The 18,683-nt window shown below is 43.7% G+C and overlaps 2 protein-coding genes across 3 annotated transcripts; both read left to right on the top strand.

Moving 5' to 3' along the window:
- Nucleotides 1-6,601: 6,601 nt before the first annotated feature.
- On the top strand, nucleotides 6,602-8,943 carry LOC129369815 (dehydrogenase/reductase SDR family member 13-like). The gene is made up of 5 exons (XM_055045457.1): nucleotides 6,602-6,756; nucleotides 6,833-6,951; nucleotides 7,143-7,266; nucleotides 7,485-7,811; nucleotides 8,391-8,943. The coding sequence occupies exons 1-5, from the start codon at nucleotides 6,630-6,632 to the stop codon at nucleotides 8,648-8,650; spliced, it is 957 nt and encodes a 318-aa protein (XP_054901432.1). The 5' UTR covers nucleotides 6,602-6,629; the 3' UTR covers nucleotides 8,651-8,943.
- A 284-nt stretch (nucleotides 8,944-9,227) lies between these two features.
- Nucleotides 9,228-17,287, top strand: LOC129369812 (dehydrogenase/reductase SDR family member 13-like). 2 transcript variants are annotated; one of them, XM_055045452.1, is made up of 6 exons: nucleotides 9,228-9,424; nucleotides 10,785-11,109; nucleotides 12,663-12,781; nucleotides 16,131-16,254; nucleotides 16,366-16,692; nucleotides 16,818-17,287. In XM_055045452.1, the coding sequence occupies exons 2-6, from the start codon at nucleotides 10,989-10,991 to the stop codon at nucleotides 17,075-17,077; spliced, it is 951 nt and encodes a 316-aa protein (XP_054901427.1). In that variant the 5' UTR covers nucleotides 9,228-9,424; nucleotides 10,785-10,988; the 3' UTR covers nucleotides 17,078-17,287. The 2 variants fall into 2 exon arrangements, with proteins under 2 accessions (XP_054901427.1, XP_054901426.1); XM_055045451.1 differs by lacking the exons at nucleotides 9,228-9,424; nucleotides 10,785-11,109 and having other exon boundaries at nucleotides 12,691-14,510.
- The last annotated feature ends 1,396 nt before the right edge of the window (nucleotides 17,288-18,683 follow it).

The following is an 18,683-nucleotide window of genomic DNA, read 5'->3' as shown; positions in this document are numbered from 1 at the left end:
TTTTATGGTTAAAAACATCCTCAGGTAAACTGGAAGAGCTGACCAAACCGCTCCATGTTGGCGGCGGTTGGCCCTGAGTCTCCTGAACTTGGCGGTCACTGATGGCGGTTTTTCCCCTCAAACACAAACAGACTTTATTCGGACGTTCACAGCTGATTCAGAAGAAGCTGCGTGCCGCTCTCTTCCTGTGGTGTGACGACAACAATAACTGATGTAACTGCTCTGTGTTCTCTACTCTATAACGAGGCTTTGTGGACCACCAGGTCTTAAAGCTCAGAGTATTTGGGTCAAACATTTTGGGTCTAGTCAGGATCCTGGGTTTGCTGAACTGCGGATGAAGAACAGACTCCTCTGAGTTCCCATCATCCTCTCTGGTTACTCCTGTTCAGTTCTTCCGGTCTGCCTTTTCTCGTCGTGTCATCTTCGTTGTAGTTCACATAAATGCACGACGGGTGGCAGTGTTCTATAATATTTTTGCAACGACGGATCGTTTCATTGGTTTATATTGTGTTGGTATTTGTTTTGTATCTGTTAGTGGAACAGTGTTATCATCCTGAAGTTATGAAACTGTGACTTCTTCACTGCCATGCAAGGGAGTAACTTTGTGAACGAAGAGGAAGAGTATTAAACATACTACAAAATATAAATATGTTAAATCATACATAATCTATATCATGTCATACACGCAGTGATGGAACTGCTGTCAAAGGAAATTTTCAGTCATATTCTAATTTATGCAATGAGTCTGTTATTTGCTCAATGCTTGCCTGCAGTTGAAAACAGTTTCACTACTCAGTAATATTTTTTGTGAAGAATTATCACATAGTTGGGGCCTGCCATAGAAATGTATGGCATTTGTTCATCACCTCAAGTTAACTGCTGCTTCCTACTACCGTTAATGTGGCCCGTACCGCTGCGTGCCCCCTAACAATAGGCTATATATATCAAAACCTGCAGCTCAATCCCGTGAGGGGAGATATTGCTTTTGTTGGTATTTTGAGTAACTGTGGCGACATAATTAACAACAAATGAGCCAAATTCAAGTCAAAACAAAAGACTAACTGACACAAAACAGACTAACTGACTCAAAACAGACAGAATTTTGTCTCCCTCTGAGCTGCTCTTTAGAACTACAATGATGGCAAAATGTAAGAATACAAACATGGTGGAACAACTGATATAAACTCATTGCATCTCTGAATAGCGCTGCTTGTTATATCTTACATGCATATCATATAGTGGTGGCAAAAGCAACAAAAAATCTAGTGTGCTCTGGACTTAAGATGGCGTAAATGCACACATATTCATGACATACTTTGATTAAATTCATAAATTTCAGTACCAAAAAGTTTGCTTACCAGGCGAGTCTCTCTAACCTGAGAATGTGAATCTGAACTGGGTTGATTCTGTGTCTTCAAATCATTTTAACAATTCATAACTTATAACTTCTAAGTCTGAAACAGGAAGAGGTTTGAAAAAACAGTCTGTGTGCTACATTTGATGCATCAAAGAGTGATGTCATCACTGCTGATGTCATTGTTACCATTGAAGCTGAACATTCTAATGATGCATTCACATCAAACACATTTTGAGCGTCAGGCGATTCTGGTTTATATTCAAAGTCTATGTGGAGTGTTGGATGCGCTCGATGTGTCAAACATTCCAACAGCCCAGGGATTCCCCGCAGAGCTTCACTTTTTTGGCTCAGCTCTCTCTTCACCACGACGGACCGGTACAGCGTCCACTTCACGGCAGACGCTGCGCTAATCCGCCTGTCGATGTCCGGCTCCCTTCTCCCTCATTCGTGAACAAGATCCCAAGACACTTGAACTCCTCCACTTGGGGCAGGACCTGGACCTGGAGAAGGCAAGACACAACCCTGGACCTGGAGAAGGCACAATACACCCCTGGACCCGGAGAAAGCACGACACGCCCCTTGACCTGGACCTGGACCTGGAGAAGGCAAGACACAACCCTGGACCTGGAGAAGGCACGACACGCCCCTTGACCTGGACCTGGAGAAGGCACGACACGCCCCTTGACCTGGACCTGGAGAAGGCACGACACGCCCCTTGACCTGGACCTGGAGAAGGCACGACACGCCCCTTGACCTGGACCTGGAGAAGGCACAATACGCCCCTTGACCTGGACCTGGAGAAGGCACAATACGCCCCTGGACCTGGACCTGGAGAAGGCACAATACGCCCCTGGACCTGGAGAAGGCACGATACGCCCCTTGACCTGGAGAAGGCACGATACGCCCCTTGACCTGGAGAAGGCACGATACGCCCCTTGACCTGGAGAAGGCACGATACGCCCCTTGACCTGGACCTGGAGAAGGCACGATACGCCCCTTGACCTGGACCTGGAGAAGGCACGATACGCCCCTTGACCTGGAGAAGGCACGATACGCCCCTTGACCTGGACCTGGAGAAGGCACGATACGCCCCTTGACCTGGACCTGGAGAAGGCACGATACGCCCCTGGACCTGGACCTGGAGAAGGCACGATACGCCCCTTGACCTGGACCTGGAGAAGGCACGATACGCCCCTGGACCTGGACCTGGAGAAGGCACGATACGCCCCTTGACCTGGACCTGGAGAAGGCACGATACGCCCCTTGACCTGGACCTGGAGAAGGCACGATACGCCCCTTGACCTGAACCTGGAGAAGGCACGATACGCCCCTGGACCTGGAGAAGGCACGATACGCCCCTTGACCTGGACCTGGAGAAGGCACAATACACCCCTGGACTTGGAGAAGGCACTCTTCATGACTTTTCTGGCTCATCACTAAGGCCTCGGACTTGGAGGCACTGATCCTCACCCTGGCCGCTTCACACTTGGCTGCAAACTGCTCCAGGGAGCTGCAGATCACGTCCATCAGGACTGATTGATTTGAGAAATCAATCAGTTTCTCAAGTTGTTTCAGTTCTACTTTAACATCTAGACTCTGCAACATCGGAGCAGTTAAAAACAAACTTACAGTAAATCAGCACCCTCCAGTTTTAACACCTTTTCAACTAATCTGTCCCCAACAGTTGAACTACTGAGTTATCAGTTAGTTGAACCAATGCTGTAACAGTTTAGTTTGAGAACTCAAACTGTGACTCATATGACCCCACAATCTGTCTTGGATCCAAGGGGAGCAAACAACTCCAAAACCCAAACAGAGAAGCAGTCAATGTAGTTTATTACAAGGGAGTCACTTTAAAACCGTCCTCTTGTCTCCATAAAATCCAGGGTTCAATAATTGCCCCTGCGACAGGCTGGCGACCTGTCCAGAGTGTACCCCGCCTCTCGCCCGGAACGCAGCTGGAGATAGGCACCGGCACCTCCTGACCCCGTTAGGGAGAAGGTGATCAGAAAATGGATGGATGGATGGATAGTAATTGCCCTTCAATAAAAGTCATCAGTTAGAAGCCACAGGTTGGTCTCTGCTTACGATGCCGTTTCTGGTCGACAGTCCAGAGGAAAAACAACAAACCCAAAACAATCTAAACATGCAAATCACGACAAGAAGTGGAAGTAACAAAGAAAAGCACAATCACATTTTCCTCTGTACATCTTGGCTCTGAGACATCCATCCTTTGTTTTCAACTGATTGTCCAGTTCTGAGCAACTGTGTGAGCTTTTCTCTGTCACATCGGAGCAGTTAAAGACGGACTTGCAGTTAATCAGCAGCCACCAGTTTTAGAGCCTCTTCAGCAAATCTGTTCCCAACAGCTGAACCACTGAGTTATCAGTTGGTTTGAACTAATGCTGTAACAGTTCAGCTCTCAAACCGAACTGCTACAGCATTATTATCAAGCCTGTAACAACCACCACAAGAAACGACGTGACATATCCCGTAACTTCTGCCGTACACAGCTTTTTCCTGCAGACTGTTCTCAAAGCCTTTAAAGGCCTTCTTCATTTGTTCCTGCAGCAGCTCGATCATCTTGGTGCTGACGTGTTCATCCTTTGTTTTCAGCAGGTTCTTTAGCTGCGAGCTGCTGTGTGTCTTCTTCTGCTTGACGAGAACTTTGCTGCACATGCTGCTCCGCTTCTTTGACGTTGTCGCAAATTTCTTTGGCATTGTGAGACCTTCTGCCATCCTGTCGACCATCTTGTGGATGAGGGCAGTTTCCTCTTAGCCGAGCTGCTCCAAAGCTTTCAAAGCCCCTCAGTCGATCAGCAGCCTGAGCTCCAGGTTTGCTGCCAACAACTTCAGCTTTTTCCCTTCTAGTACCTTCTCCATCGGGTCAGGAACATCGGAACATTTAAAAAATATTCATTTTATGTTCATCTTCTCGCTACAAGTCTGCACGACACGATTCCAGTGTGAGAACTCTTTGAACTTGTGTTTGCTTGTGAGGAGTCACTGAAGGAGACAGCGACTCAAAACCTGTCAAAGCCTTTGTGACGCCGTCATTCAGTGACATCATGTCAGTGACATCATAGGGCATAAAACGCCTTGTCAAGTCTCCCGTTTTTGGCCGGGAGATTATTAGTCGTATTTCTTTTGAACATGAGTTATGTGTTTGTTTCTTGTTGCTTTTGACCAATAAGATACACAGAATTTCTGATTGTGAGATAATAAAAAGTTTCATTATCTCAGGTTTGGGCCCTTTTATGTTAAATAAAGTCAATTATACACAGCATGCTAGTGGTGGTCCACATGCTGCTGACAGTATTCACGCTAAAATAAATATATTTGTCAAATTAGCATAAAATTACTAACATGGTTCAAGTCCATGTTACTCACATTTTTTTTTGCTAAGCTTAGCATTGATACTAATTTTTAGAACGCTGAATTTTCTAGTTTAAGTTAATAATACTCTCTGGTCTAACAGCACTGACCTGGGTCTGCTCTGAATCAGATGCAGGTCCTCCAGAGCCAGCTGGAGTTCCAGGAGCAGTCCATGGTGGAGAAATCTCTGGCCAATCGTCAGGAGGCCAAGATCCAAGAACTGGAGACCAAGATGGAGTTTGAGAAGTCGCAGGTCAAACGGTTGGAGGTGAGGAGCCAAAGTGGGACATGAGTAGTCATCAATATGTATGTGCACAGCTAACGACAGAGGTCTGTTTATGTAGTGTAGTGGTCTTACTGACCTCCTGATCTTTTTTTTTTTATCATCAGATGAATTATTGTGGACAATAATCCAAAGTTATTGCCCACAATAATTCTGAATTACTCTCAAGTACTTCAGTTGTTGTTGGTTTGGACAAAAGGCAGGTGTGGATTGAGCAGCGTGGGTGATTGAAGGCGCTAAGACCCGCCTCCTGAGTCTGACTGGTTGCTTCAAGTTAGCACTGAGAGAAGAGCGCAAACTGAACTTTTTCCACATATTGTCTCATAACATGCTGTCATGACATAGTGACAGTTTCAACAAACATATTAAAAAAAACTTTTTATTAAAGTTATGCACTGAAGTTTTAATGATCAATGCAGTAGCATCTCAGCAAAGAAGAATGGACTAGAATCCTTCATGAATGAGTCAACAGTGCTCTCTTTCCTAAAACTTCACACAGTGACTTTAAAAGCCAAGAGGCCAGAAGGATGAACAGATTACTCCTTACCTCTGTCTAAAACCTGAAAATTATCTTTATAAAGAAACAATGAGCTCATTTATTTCATTATTTTGATTTCTGTAAACTTCCAGACATGTGGTAAACTAGGATGGTGTATATTTTGCAACTCAGGGCCAGAAATCTCTGGCCAATCGTCAGGAGGCCAAGATCCGAGAACTGGAGACCAAGATGGAGTTTGAGAAGTCGCAGGTCAAACGGTTGGAGGTGAGGAGCCAAAGTGGGACATGAGTAGTCATCAGTATGTATGTGCACAGCTAACGACAGAGGTCTGTTTATGTAGTGTAGTGGTCTTACTGACCTCCTGATCTTTGTGCTAATTAACCCAAACTGCAGCAAGAGTTCATGATAAAGTGATTAAAGTTATAGCTAACCTACTCTCTACTTTCTTCCTATATTTTAATGAAAGTTGTCTCGCTGTCCCAGTGATGACAATCCATGTCAAAACTTTGTGTCTCCTTCTCAGATTCTTTGCATGATTGCGTCATTTCACCGACATTCCTGACTCAGCACAAAGCAGCAGCGCATGTGGCGCACAGTAAGTCATGTGATGTCCAGGCAACTAGGTCACTGAGCAGACTTGCCATTTAAATTTTACAAAGGAATTTTAAAAAGCATCGCCTGGCTGTTAATGCAGCGTGCAGCTGCTGCTCAGTTGCATAGATGCAGGTACATAAAGAAATAAAGGTGCAGGGATGTTAGTGGGGACTGTCCACTTCAGGCCAGAGAATTGATTAAAAATCTTTGAAGAAGCTGCTTAACTTCCTTTGGCCAACTATAAACCTCCTTTGGCACCATGTTTAAAAAATAATAATAATAAGATGACAAGTCACGCTTGTTATCCCATTACTATATTTTGAGTCATCATGGATCATCACCTGGATCTTCAGAGAACTTTCAGGATCTTTTCTTTCTGTGGGTGGTGCAGTATGATGACGATGATGATGACGAGGGTTGGAGTCCCGCCCACTCAGATCAGGGTGCTGCCTGGCTGGAATGACACAGGATGTCAAAAGGGGAAATAGCTGAGAGTGCCTTGAGGCTCAGAGGCAGGAACCATGTCTGTCGTGCTCCTGGTTGTCGGTCTGGTTATAGGAGTTGCTTACATTTACCGTCACATTGTGGTGAAGGGCGAGAGATGCACGAGCAAAGCAAAGCTTCATGGGAAAACTGTGATTGTCACTGGTAATTCAACTTTTTCTTTTCTACTGCTCTTCTCTCCTGCCCTGCCTTTGCCTGACACGCTGTTTCTCATCTTTAGGAAGCAACACTGGCATAGGGAAGACCACGGCCATAGACCTGGCGAGGAGAGGAGCCAGAGTGATCCTGGCCTGCCGCTCTAAGCAGAGAGCAGACGCTGCTCTGGAAGAGATCAGGCGGGTGAGGAGTTCATAGTCATCTGTTTCTTTCTTGTCCAGGAACAGTGGCAGGATCTTATGGTACTGACAAATAAATAGAGATGTTTTTATTTGTGATAAATGGAGCGATTTTGTGGAAAATCAGCCTGTCGCAGACTAGCTGTCAGTCTGGAGCAGGCAGACTGACGGCTCTCTGGTTCTCACCTGGTGCAGGAGAGTGGAAGTAGCCAGGTGGTTTTTATGCAGCTGGATCTGGGAAGTCTCAAGTCTATTCGCAGTTTTGCAGAGTCATTTCTGAAGTCTGAACCGAGACTGGACATTCTGATCAATAACGCAGGTAGGATTGCTCAACTACATACCATGCACATTATCATCCATAATATCAAGATCATTCGCTTCCCATCTGCTATGTTTGCTTGTTTTGTTCTCAATTGTCAAAATGATAAAAACCTAAAATAGCAGATATGTTGACAGCCCGGAGAAAGGTCAGATGAGGTAACCTCTTTTCAACTCCACGTCTTTACTGATGAATGCTCTCATTGTATTTGGCCCCAGGTATTTGCCTGCAGGGTCAAACAGAAGATGGATTTGGATTGATGTTCGGTGTCAACCATCTGGGTCACTTCTTGCTGACCAACTTGTTGTTGGACCGGCTGAAGGAATGTGGCCCCAGCAGGATAATCAATGTGTCGTCCATGGCGCACAACTTTGGAAAAATAGATTTCGACTGCCTGAACAGTCACAAAGCTCTGGGCTTGGGGACGTCCTTCATACGACTTTTCCAGATCTACTGCGACAGCAAACTGTGCAACGTTCTCTTCAACCATGAGCTAGCCAAGAGGCTGCGAGGAACTCAGGTCACCTGCTACACTCTCCACCCAGGTCAGTAACGGAGCGCGATTCATGTTTGGACAGAGTGAAGTCCAGTGGATGTCGTTCAGATGAATCAAGGAGTAACCTGTAGGGAAGAGTGCAGCGGCATCGCCAAACTGAGTGGAGCCACTGCTGTAACAAAGACCACAGAGTTTTAAAGTGAAACTGTTAAGAATACTAGAGCTAACTTTGATCTGTTTTGGTCACTTTCAAGTTACTGACCCAAACTCCTTCATGCATCAAAGAGTTTTTGTCTAAGTTACTAAAATGAATGTTCATGGATATAAAGACAGGCTCAGTTAATCATGCTATAGTATTCACAGACATCTTATTTTCTGGAAGCAGAACAAATGTTGCTTGCATTCAGTTAAACAGTCAGGTTGAGGAGTGAAACAGATGAAGAATTTTCTGACACATACACTTTTATGGGTTTGCAAGGTTCAATGCTCATTGAATTAAGATTACAAATGTTAGAACAACAAAGATTTCAGGGAGGGACACACTCATCTGCTGTATTTGTGTAACAGGTGACCAACCAGGCATGACAAGCATCAGTTATCGTTTCACCTTATCTACTTTGTGTTACAGGAGCCATCAGCTCAGAGCTTGGTAGGAACACTGGCTTATTCCTACAAATCGTCCTCAAACCCATCACCGCCTTCTTCTTCAAGAACACCGTTCAGGGATGCCAGACCACCCTCCACTGTGCCCTGCAGGAGGGCATCGAGCCCCTCAGTGGACGCTACTTCTCCAACTGCACCGTTAGAGATCTGTTTGCTAAAGCCAGGGATGATGCTGCTGCAAAGAAGCTGTGGGAGATCAGTGAGAGATTGTGTGGTCTTGTCTGAGGCAGAAGGAGAAGTTTCAGTTTAAACCACGACAAGGACTTGTGTTTTCTGCTAGCTGGTGTTAGGTGTGACTTGACGGCCTCGTTTGATTTAACTGACTGAAAACTGGGGCTAAAACTGATCAAGTGGATGAAAGCTGAAATGTTGGCAAGTATTATAATGCATGACCAAATGTATAGTAATGGAAATCTGGAGAGTCTTTCTGAACCGCCTGAATGCAACAGTTTTCTCTAGAGCTCAGATGTGTTTCGGATGTGAACTGATTGATTAAACTTTCTTCTTCTGTAACTCGGTTAGATGTGTAATGTGTACAGATTACTCATACCCATAAGTCTAACCTGTTTGTGTTCACATGCATTGCATCTGTTTTATTAATGACTAATGAAGATTTTCTTACTCATGAGTTCAAAATGTCTTTAAAGAAGGAAAAAGAAAAACATTGATGGAAAATAACCAGTGGGGAGATGTCTCTGGAGTGGTTTCTGGTTTCACAGGTTTGGTGGGGTAACAGGATGGGTGGGGTGCCAGGACCCAACTGTCAGCTTCTCACCTGGATGACATAAGAGACAAACGCCTTAGCAGACATTTCAAATGACATAAAAAGTCCCTGATTGTTTAAGATTCTGTTTTTATCAATAATAGAGATTACTTAACTCTTCAACCTGCTTTTAACAGTGAATCTGTGTGGAACCATTTAACCCTAACTGAAGCTCCTCATTCCTCAGACAGTGGATCCACATTTGATGGGAGGACAACACACTGGGATGTGCCAGCGTAAGGTTCAGGTGGCTCACACATACTGGAAATGATAGCATTATGGGCAAATGAACAGAACTGTACTTTGTTTTTATGTGAAACTCTGTCAGGAATGACGAGATCAGATAGAACTGAGGTTGGCTCACACACCTTGTCTTCCACTAACAGACCAGTGGAACCTGAAGGTTTGGTTCTGACTAAGCTGCTATTCCCAGTAGGAATGTGTTTGCAAGCCCTCAAAACAGACGATGCTGCATTAACGGCCATAAACGCCACTTAAAAACAATAAAAACCAGTATTGTGCAATGTTTCATGGTGGCAGTGGGACGTTTCACAAAGTATCTATTGTTTTGTAAAGACAGGTTTAAAAGCAAATCTAGAATAAACTCTCCCCCCTCACTATGGTCCCTCCCAGTGTTTTAAATGTTTAGTCATTCCAGCATCAGTCAGTGAAACCTTTGTTCACCAAGTGCAAATGCCTATTTGGTCATCATTTGTTTAATTACATTATAGACTAATAACACTGGGGCTTGTTAAACAGCTTCATTTAAATGACCATAGCTTTCTAGTGAGGTTTTACTCACAGGAACCAGTCCGGGTCTGAGGTGAAATATTTGTCAGTACCAACTTCAGGACTGGAATGACATTATATCAAGTTCAGAAAATCTAAACTAGAAAAAGAAAAACATTTTCAAAGAACATTTCAAACAATTTGACCTTTTGTCACTCATTTCAGAAAGTGAAACGTACACAAAGAGTGAATATTTTAAGTCTTTATTTGTTGTCATTTTGATGGTCATGTTCTGCAGCTATCGAAACCCCCCAAGTTCAGTGTCTCATAAAATTCGAATGTTATATATGATCAGAAAAACATTACTTATTTTAAATGGGAATATCAGGTTTATGAAACACATGCTAATTATCTATGCACTGTTTGGTTGAGGTTCCTTTTGCATGAAACATCCTGCTGCTCAGGATGATAAAATCCATTTATGGACTGACAGTGGAGTCAGTATGGAAAACCTGGGATTCCATTACTCCTTACCAGAACCACAGGCTGATTGGCTCCATCCCCACTGATACAATAATTAAAGTAAAACTGAGCTCTACCAGTAGTACAGACTAAAGTATAGTATATTTTTCAGAAGCCTGACATTTCACTTTAAAATACAATTTTTTTATTGTTTTTTTATTCTAATTATCTGAGACACTTAATTGTGAGTTTTATTTATCTGTAAAACTTGCTCATTAAAATCATAATAAATAAAAGTTTATTATGGTATTCAGATTTTCTGAATACAATTCTATAACATATGACCATTTAGTCGCTAAAATGAACATTTTCATGAATAAAAAGAGCTGCATCTCTTTGTTGCAGGGATTGGAACAAAACACCGCCGGTCTCATAGTTGGAAGCTCTAAACTCTTCAGGAGAACCAAAAAACTCCTGGACTGCATGGAGCGCTTGGCAAAGTGGTACACTAGTTGGCCACAAGATGGCAGTAATTTGCCCAACAGCCATAAGACCTGAGTCAAATGTGTGGAGAAGAAGACCGAGGCCAGCTCAGACTCAGGCAGCAGAATGTATTTGTACCTGGTAGCCGCGGCTGTTTGGCTCTATCTTCTGCTTTTCTACGGTCTGTTCAAAGGAACGAGATGTTTGAGTCCCGCTCGGCTGAAGGGGAAGACTGTTGTTGTAACAGGTAAACGAACTCCATTGTTTGTTTAAACCACAGGCAACAAACAAACAAAAAACTCCTGAAAAAGAACAAAACAAGAAACTTCAGTCCATCTCCGGTTCTGTCGGCTTCAGGAGAAGAAACTCCTCTTCCGTTTTGGTCTTTTTCTCTTCCGTTTTGACAATCGACTTAAAGTCATTTAAATTGAACATTTAAAGTCACTTCCATTCTACACATGGTCCACTGTAGGTCATGCTGTGATTTCATTCCTACTGGAGGTCACTTGCATTTTATGTGATTTATCAATCTGTCATTTTAAAACGCTGGTCCAGTAATGGGATTAGAGTGCAACACATTATACAACAGGAAGTAGCGATATAATTATGTGCAAGAACTCAGTTTTTGTTGCATATTTAGGAGCAGAATCAGATGGAAATAGGCCATCTCATGTAGGGTCAAACCTGGGGCATTAATGATCAAATCAAAGCAATTCAGTTTTACATTTGAACCTGAGCTGTGAGTCTGCTTGACAAAAAGTAAAATAGTTTGGCAATAGGGGGAGTTTAAAGATATATGAATGACATTGTCCCATAGAGCAACATTTATCAGTGATAAAACACTTTCTTATTTATGAGACTTTGAGGGAGCATGAGCATAAAATATATTATGAAATAATAATATTAAAAAAAATAAGGCAAATAAAAAGTTTTTCATTAAATGCTCTGTAGATATTTTTTTTGTCTTGCTTGATTCACTTTGAAAAACAGCCTGCTGCTGAAGGTCTGGTATGACATACAGCTCTGTCATTTTAATATAAAGTGTATTTTTCTATGAAAGTGTAACGACTTCTGGTAAAATCCTTATGTCCCGAGATTCTAGCTAACCTTCCTGCTCCTCGTTTATTTCATTTTGGTGACATGAGGTCAGTTTCTCCATTGGAAGTGTTGAAACCATTTCCTCCCTTCACGTTCATACCTGTAAGCAGCCCTGTGTCTGTAAATATTTATGTATAGATTTAGACAAGGAGAAATAGACCGCAAAATACTCAGTGTGGGTAGAAAACATCCACTAGGCAGTTTAAGAAGAATCTGTGAGTTGGATTTACCAAACACCCTGCAGCAGGTTAGTAAAACTTGAAAAAGTTGGGCATGAAATAATCAGACCTGAGAGGCAGGAAATGATGGAGAGGTGGGTTGACTAGCAGCTATTGTAGTTCTGATCTCTGTTTGGACTCCACTCTGACATATTTGAACCATGAACAAACCAAAATAACTGGTAAATCCCTGCTAATGGAATTAGTTTTAGAAAGGATCTGTTGATAATAAAACACTTTTTAATCATCAATTCTTGTCAAAGAATCTCACAAAAAGAGAATATTTTCGTGAGATAACAGTTCATAGTAGCTACAGGAGTATTACTACTCCCCATACTGAATCAAGGTTGTAATATTAATGGATCAATTTCAGGACTTTTTCATTTAAATTGTGCAATAAATGTGAGTATGTTATGGATGGTTAGCAGTCTGATGAAAGACTGCTGTATCAGATGTTGAATTGTGAATTGGTTTTGCTGTCTAGGAAGCAACACTGGCATTGGGAAAAGTACCGCTCTGGAACTGGCAAAGAGAGGAGCTCGCGTGATTCTGGCCTGTCGCAACAAGGAGAAGGCTGAGGCTGCAGCGTTTGATATCCGCTCAGTAAGACCCAATCAGTTCAACACACAGAGACCCGACCATTCAGAGATCAGCTATCCAAAACTGGATTTGTTTCATGCCAGGGCTTTTACTTCACAGAATGTAATAGTTCATTTCCACTGAGTGGCACACAGCATAGGTTGGTGGGGTCGGTACTCTGTTTTATGATCCGGAGTATTCAGGCGAGCATTTCCACCACCAACTAGACTCTCACTGGACAGGTGGTATTGAACCTGACGCTTAACATTGCGTCTCACTACTTCAACAGAAAACGTGACTTGCTCGTTGTTGCAGCCAGTAACGCTTCTTGTACCCCAATTTATGGGCTATTGATGCCAGAAGCTCCACCCCAACCATACCGTATCATGGTAAAAAAAATTGGGACCCTGTCAGTTACAAAATTAATCATATCTGTACTAAGCATCTCTCTGATTACAGATGGCGTGTCCATAAACAAGTTTTACTCAATATTGTTCAATAAGCGAAAAGAGAGATGTAACTTCTACCATAAATATAGATTAACCAAAAACCTAACAAATTACAATGAAATACTTTCTGGTGGGCGCCGGAAGTAAAACCCATAATCGTTTTCCCTGGAAGCCTCCCAGGAACAAGGTGTATAGAATGTTCAGTTCCAATGGCATCAATGACATCAGCAGTGATGACATCACTCTATGATACCACAAAGGAATCTCTCTCTTGAATGTAACTCACAGGCAGTTTTCTCAGACCTGTTCCACAGTTCTATCGTGACAGATCACTCTTCAGAGCACGTTCAAAACAAGCAGAATATCGATTCCAGATATTACACGCCTTTCAGAGAAGCAGGAATTTACCAGAATATAGACATGAAGCAACAACAGATTGCTTGTGAACATGAAGCTTTTCCAGCTGATGAACCTCAACATCCAAGTCGACTACGATGCAGTGGTTTTCCCTTTTGAGGATAAAAACCACTGCACAGTCCCATTGAGTCGGAAGATGAATCGGCAGAGATCCAGGGGGAATCAAGTCCTTCCAGCAACTTTGAGAGTCCAACATCACTGGAAGTCAAGCAGGAAACAAATCCCTCTGCTGGCTTCAAGATGACCCCCTCAGTGGAAGTCGTGGAAGAGAAGAGCTAACCAACACATCATTGATCTCACAAAGCAGGTAGACGATCTTAAAAAAGGACTGGAGAGTAAGATTTTTGATCTCCATGAGGAAAGAGACCAAAGGATTGCATATCAGGCTAAAGTCAAATCACAGCAGCAGGAGATTCAGAAACTGCAAAAAAATGTTAGAAGAAGAACGTCACATGCAAGTCAAACGTCAACATGGAAGAAACGTGCCAGAGATTAAAGATGTGTCAAAGATTTCTTGCTCTTCCAAAGTTACAGCCGACAAGAACATTCTTCAACAGCTGGAGTACTTCAAGAGGGAGGCTGAAAAATATGCCTCCCGCAACAAAGGTCTGGTAGAAGTAATGGTTGAAGAATACAGAGTGAGACTTAAATATGAGGAGCAGCTCAAAAGTCACTCTGAGGAAGCTTCCAAATTCAAAGCACAGGAGGAAACAGTGAAATCTCTGCAGGGTCAGGTTGCAGACTTGAAGGTGAAGTTGAAACTTGCTTTGGAAAACAACCATCCTAGAGTCTCCATCCAACCAGAGGCCCCCCTGCAAACAGAAGACTCCCGACAAACAGAGGAGACCAAGGAAAGACAGACCTTTAATCAACCAGGGAGGTCTGAGGTAAGAGAGACCAACAATCAACCAGGGGTCTCCATGGCTCAGCCATGGGAGCATCAACCAGATGCTCCCAGAGGGCAGCTGCTTTAAGCAGGGATCCAGTAGCCTAGTGGATAGACAGCACCAGACAGAACCTCCTCCAATGCACCCCTGACACCAGGGAGGATTTACTGGTACTCTCGAATGGCAGGGAATGGCTCGCGTGGTCAAAGTATTATTTTCTGCCACTGAATATATGCCTGCTGCACCCCTGGTTCCTGCCATACCCAACTATGTCGGAAAACAAGGGTTCAGCATGGAGACCCTTAATTAACCATGGTGGCTCTAGTCGTACAATGGCTATGGGTTCAGCTTGGAGTTCAAGAATGCAGGAACGGCAGAACAATGAAATGCCAAGTAGGATCATCTGTGAATAAGCCTAGATGGACTTAGACTGACACACTACACTGGGCCTCCAGGCAACCAGCCTGCTTTTTTACCCAGGTTTAGTGCACCCAAAACCTGCATGGAGGTTGACTGACCACCCCCTTGAAGCTCAAGGACCAAACAGGACCCAGGACTCTGACTTGAACAGACTCTGGTCCTGGAGCTCCGGAACCAGGGGAAACCCATCAAAGTACTGTACCCGGGAATCAGGCACCCAAAGCCCGCATGGACCTTGCCTGGAACAACCCCTGGTTCTCCAGGACCAGCCAGGACCATGGACCCAGACTGGACCCCCACACACACTTACAATGGACTACCACTACTGAAACACTTAGTAAATACCTATAATACCCACTTGATACCCCCATGGCACACAATGAGCTCTCATGGCATGCTCTGGTCTTAAAATGAAGATTTACCATGGTTCACATTGTAATACAGGAGCTCCATCCAGTGGAATTTGCATGAATAGCAAGTGCACCCAAATGGCACTGTATGATCCCAAATGGCCCATTCAGGGTAATAATATTGAAGAGGCAATGTTTGCTTTCCCTGCCACTTAGCAGTAAGTTCCGGCATGACAGCATAAAATTGAATGGAAAACTTTGGATGCCACTTTGGATCCTCACCCTAACCTCATGTGACACTGGACATATAATGGTGTGTTCACACCAAATGCGTTTTGAGCGACAAGGTTCGTCTAGTTTGCATTCAAAGTCGATGTCGAGGCACGTCGAGGGCTGTTGCAGCGCGCTTTGACACATCTAGCGCATCCAACACTCCACATAGACTTTTAATACAAAGCAGACTCTCCTGATGCTCAAAACGTGTTTGATGTGAATGCACTATTGGAATGTAACAATGACATCAGCAGTGATGACATCACTCTTTGATGCATCAAATGAATCTCTCTCTTGAGTGCAGCACACAGGCTGTTGTTTCAGACCTGTTCCTGTTTCAGAATTATGAGTTATAAGTTATGAATCTTCTACAGCAGCATTGTTCAATTATTTGAAGGCACAGAATCAACCCAGTTCAGGTTCACATCCTCAGGTTAGAGAGACTCACCTTGTATATAGTTAATTTTTCAGTAATGGAATTACATTTATTAATTTAATGAAAGCACATCATGAATATGTGAATACCGTTTTATTTTACTCCTGCTGCAGCTGTACTCACCAATGCTTTTTGCTTCAGGAGAGTGGGAACCCCCAAGTGGTGTTCATGCAGCTTGATCTGGCAAGTTTAAAGTCAGTTCGCAGTTTTGCTGAAACCTTTCTTAAGACTGAACCTAGACTGGACATCCTCATCAACAATGCAGGTGAGGTTTGACCAACCAGTTGCTTCCCAGTTAGTACTTTTATACTGTGTGTTGCATGAAAACAGAAATAAAAGAAGCTAAAAATAACTGGTGATTGGTTCCGTGTTTCAGGTGTTCTGGGTCCTGGTTACTCTGAGGAGGGCTTCGACCTGGCCTTTGGGGTCAACCACCTGGGTCACTTCCTGCTGACCAACCTCCTGCTGGAGCGGCTCAGGCGCTGCGGCCCCAGTCGAGTCATCACTGTGTCTGCTCTCCTGCACCGCTTGGGGAGCATTGACTTCCAGCTGCTGGCTCCACAGACAGACGCGGTGCCCCCCCAGTCTGCCTGGTCCAGCCTTCAGGCCTACTGTAACAGCAAACTCTGCAATGTGCTCTTCACCAGGGAGTTGGCCAACCGGCTGGAAGGCACTGATGTTACCTGTTACACCCTTCACCCAGGTCAGTAGTTGCATCTATTGCTGCTTCTGTAAAGGTTTGCTTGAGTTTTATGGTGTCATTAGTTCTTTAAATGTTCCATAAGGCTGTTTACAGTGAAGCTTTCTGTGTTTTTTGGATAACTGCAGGAGTAATCTACACAGAACTGTGCCGTAGTCTGAGCCAGTGGCTGCAGCTCCTCATGATGCCCTTAGCCAAGCTGTTCCTCCTGGACCCCAGCGGAGGATGTCAGACCACCCTGCACTGCGCCCTCCAGGAAGGCATTGAGCCACTCAGTGGCAGATACTTCTCCAACTGTGCGCTGCAACAAGTTGGAGCTAACGGGAGAGATGATGGCCTGGCAAAGAAGCTTTGGGAAGTAAGTGAGAGGTTAACAGGCATGGCTTGAAGCACCAGAGACTGCCGTAGAGCCGTTCACAACTCTTATAAAGTCCAACTTGTGTCTGAATTGTCATGCACTTCTTTCCTTTGCTTTAATGAAGCCGAGGATCCCTTGAATGTTGTTGCCTGATGTCATGTATGAAGTCTGCAGTTTATCAGTGAGCAAATAAGAGAACCTATGATGACTTCTGTAGATAAACAATATTTTTTGAATGCACTGTGGGAGATGTGGTTCTTCAACCTCACCGTTTTACCTTTTCTGGATTTGATGATAGGAATCCCCCTGCAGCATCAAGGCCCTCCTGTATTCAAGAATGCACAGCTTTCCTGCTCAAAGTTGTTGTAGAAAGAAATTTTGAAAAGTGCGGTTCTTACGCATACAGCTGCAAACAAATCCCAATTTGTGTGAAATAAAGCGCAGCTGCTGATCCTGATTGGACCGCCTGTCATAAATACAGTTAGGGCCAGAAATATTTGGACAGTAACACAATATTTGTGAGTTGGGCTCTGCATGCCACCGCATTGGATTTGAAATGAAACCGCTACAACAAAATTCAAGTGCAGATTGTAACGTTTAATTTAAAGGGTTGAACAAAAATATCTGATAGAAAATGTAGGAATTGTACACATTTGTTTACAAACACTCCACATTTTAGGAGCTCAAAAGTAATTGGACATATAAACATAATCGAAACAAAGAAGTTTTTTCTCAATATTTTGTTGCGAATCCTTTGGAGGCAATCACTGCCTTAAGTCTGGAACCCATGGACATCACCAAACGCTGGGTTTCCTCCTTCTTAATGCTTTGCCAGGCCTTTACAGCCGCAGCCTTCAGGTCTTGCTTGTTAGTGGGTCTTTCCGTCTGAAGTCTGGATTTGAGCAAGTGAAATGCATGCTCAATTGGGTTAAGATCTGGTGATTGACTTGGCCATTGCAGAATATTCCACCTTTTTGCTCTCATGAACTCCTGGGTAGCTTTGGCTGTATGCTTGGGGTCATTATCCATCTGTACTGTGAAGCGCCGTCCGATCAACTTTGCAGCATTTGGCTGAATCTGGGCTGACAGTATATCCCGGTACACTTCAGAATTCATCCGGCTACTCTTGTCTGCTGTTATGTCATCAATAAACACAAGTGACTCAGTGCCATTGATAGCCATGCATGCCCATGCCATCACGTTGCCTCCACCATGTTTTACAGAGGATGTGGTGTGCCGTGGATCATGTGCCGTTCCCTTTCTTCTCCAAACTTTTTTCTTCCCATCATTCTGGTACAGGTTGATCTTTGTCTCATCTGTCCATAGAATACTTTTCCAGAACTGGGCTGGCTTCTTGAGGTGTTTTTGGGCAAATTTAACTCTGGCCTGTCTATTTTTGGAATTGATGAATGGTTTGCATCTACATGTGAACCCTTTGTATTTGCTTTCATGGAGTCTTCTCTTTACTGTTGACTTAGAGACAGATACACCTACTTCTCTGAGAGTGTTCTGGACCTCAGTTGATGTTGTGAACGGGTCCTTCTTCACCAAAGAAAGTATGCGACGATCATCCACCACCGTTGTCTTCCGTGGACGCCCAGGCCTTTTTGAGTTCCCAAGCTCACCAGTCAATTCT

Source organism: Poeciliopsis prolifica, unplaced genomic scaffold, assembly GCF_027474105.1.
Source record: "Poeciliopsis prolifica strain line A6 unplaced genomic scaffold, Auburn_PproV2 SCAFFOLD022, whole genome shotgun sequence".
NCBI lineage: Eukaryota > Metazoa > Chordata > Actinopteri > Cyprinodontiformes > Poeciliidae > Poeciliopsis > Poeciliopsis prolifica.
The sequence above is the reverse complement of the archived record's forward strand: the minus strand, read 5'-3'. Positions and strand labels throughout refer to the sequence as shown.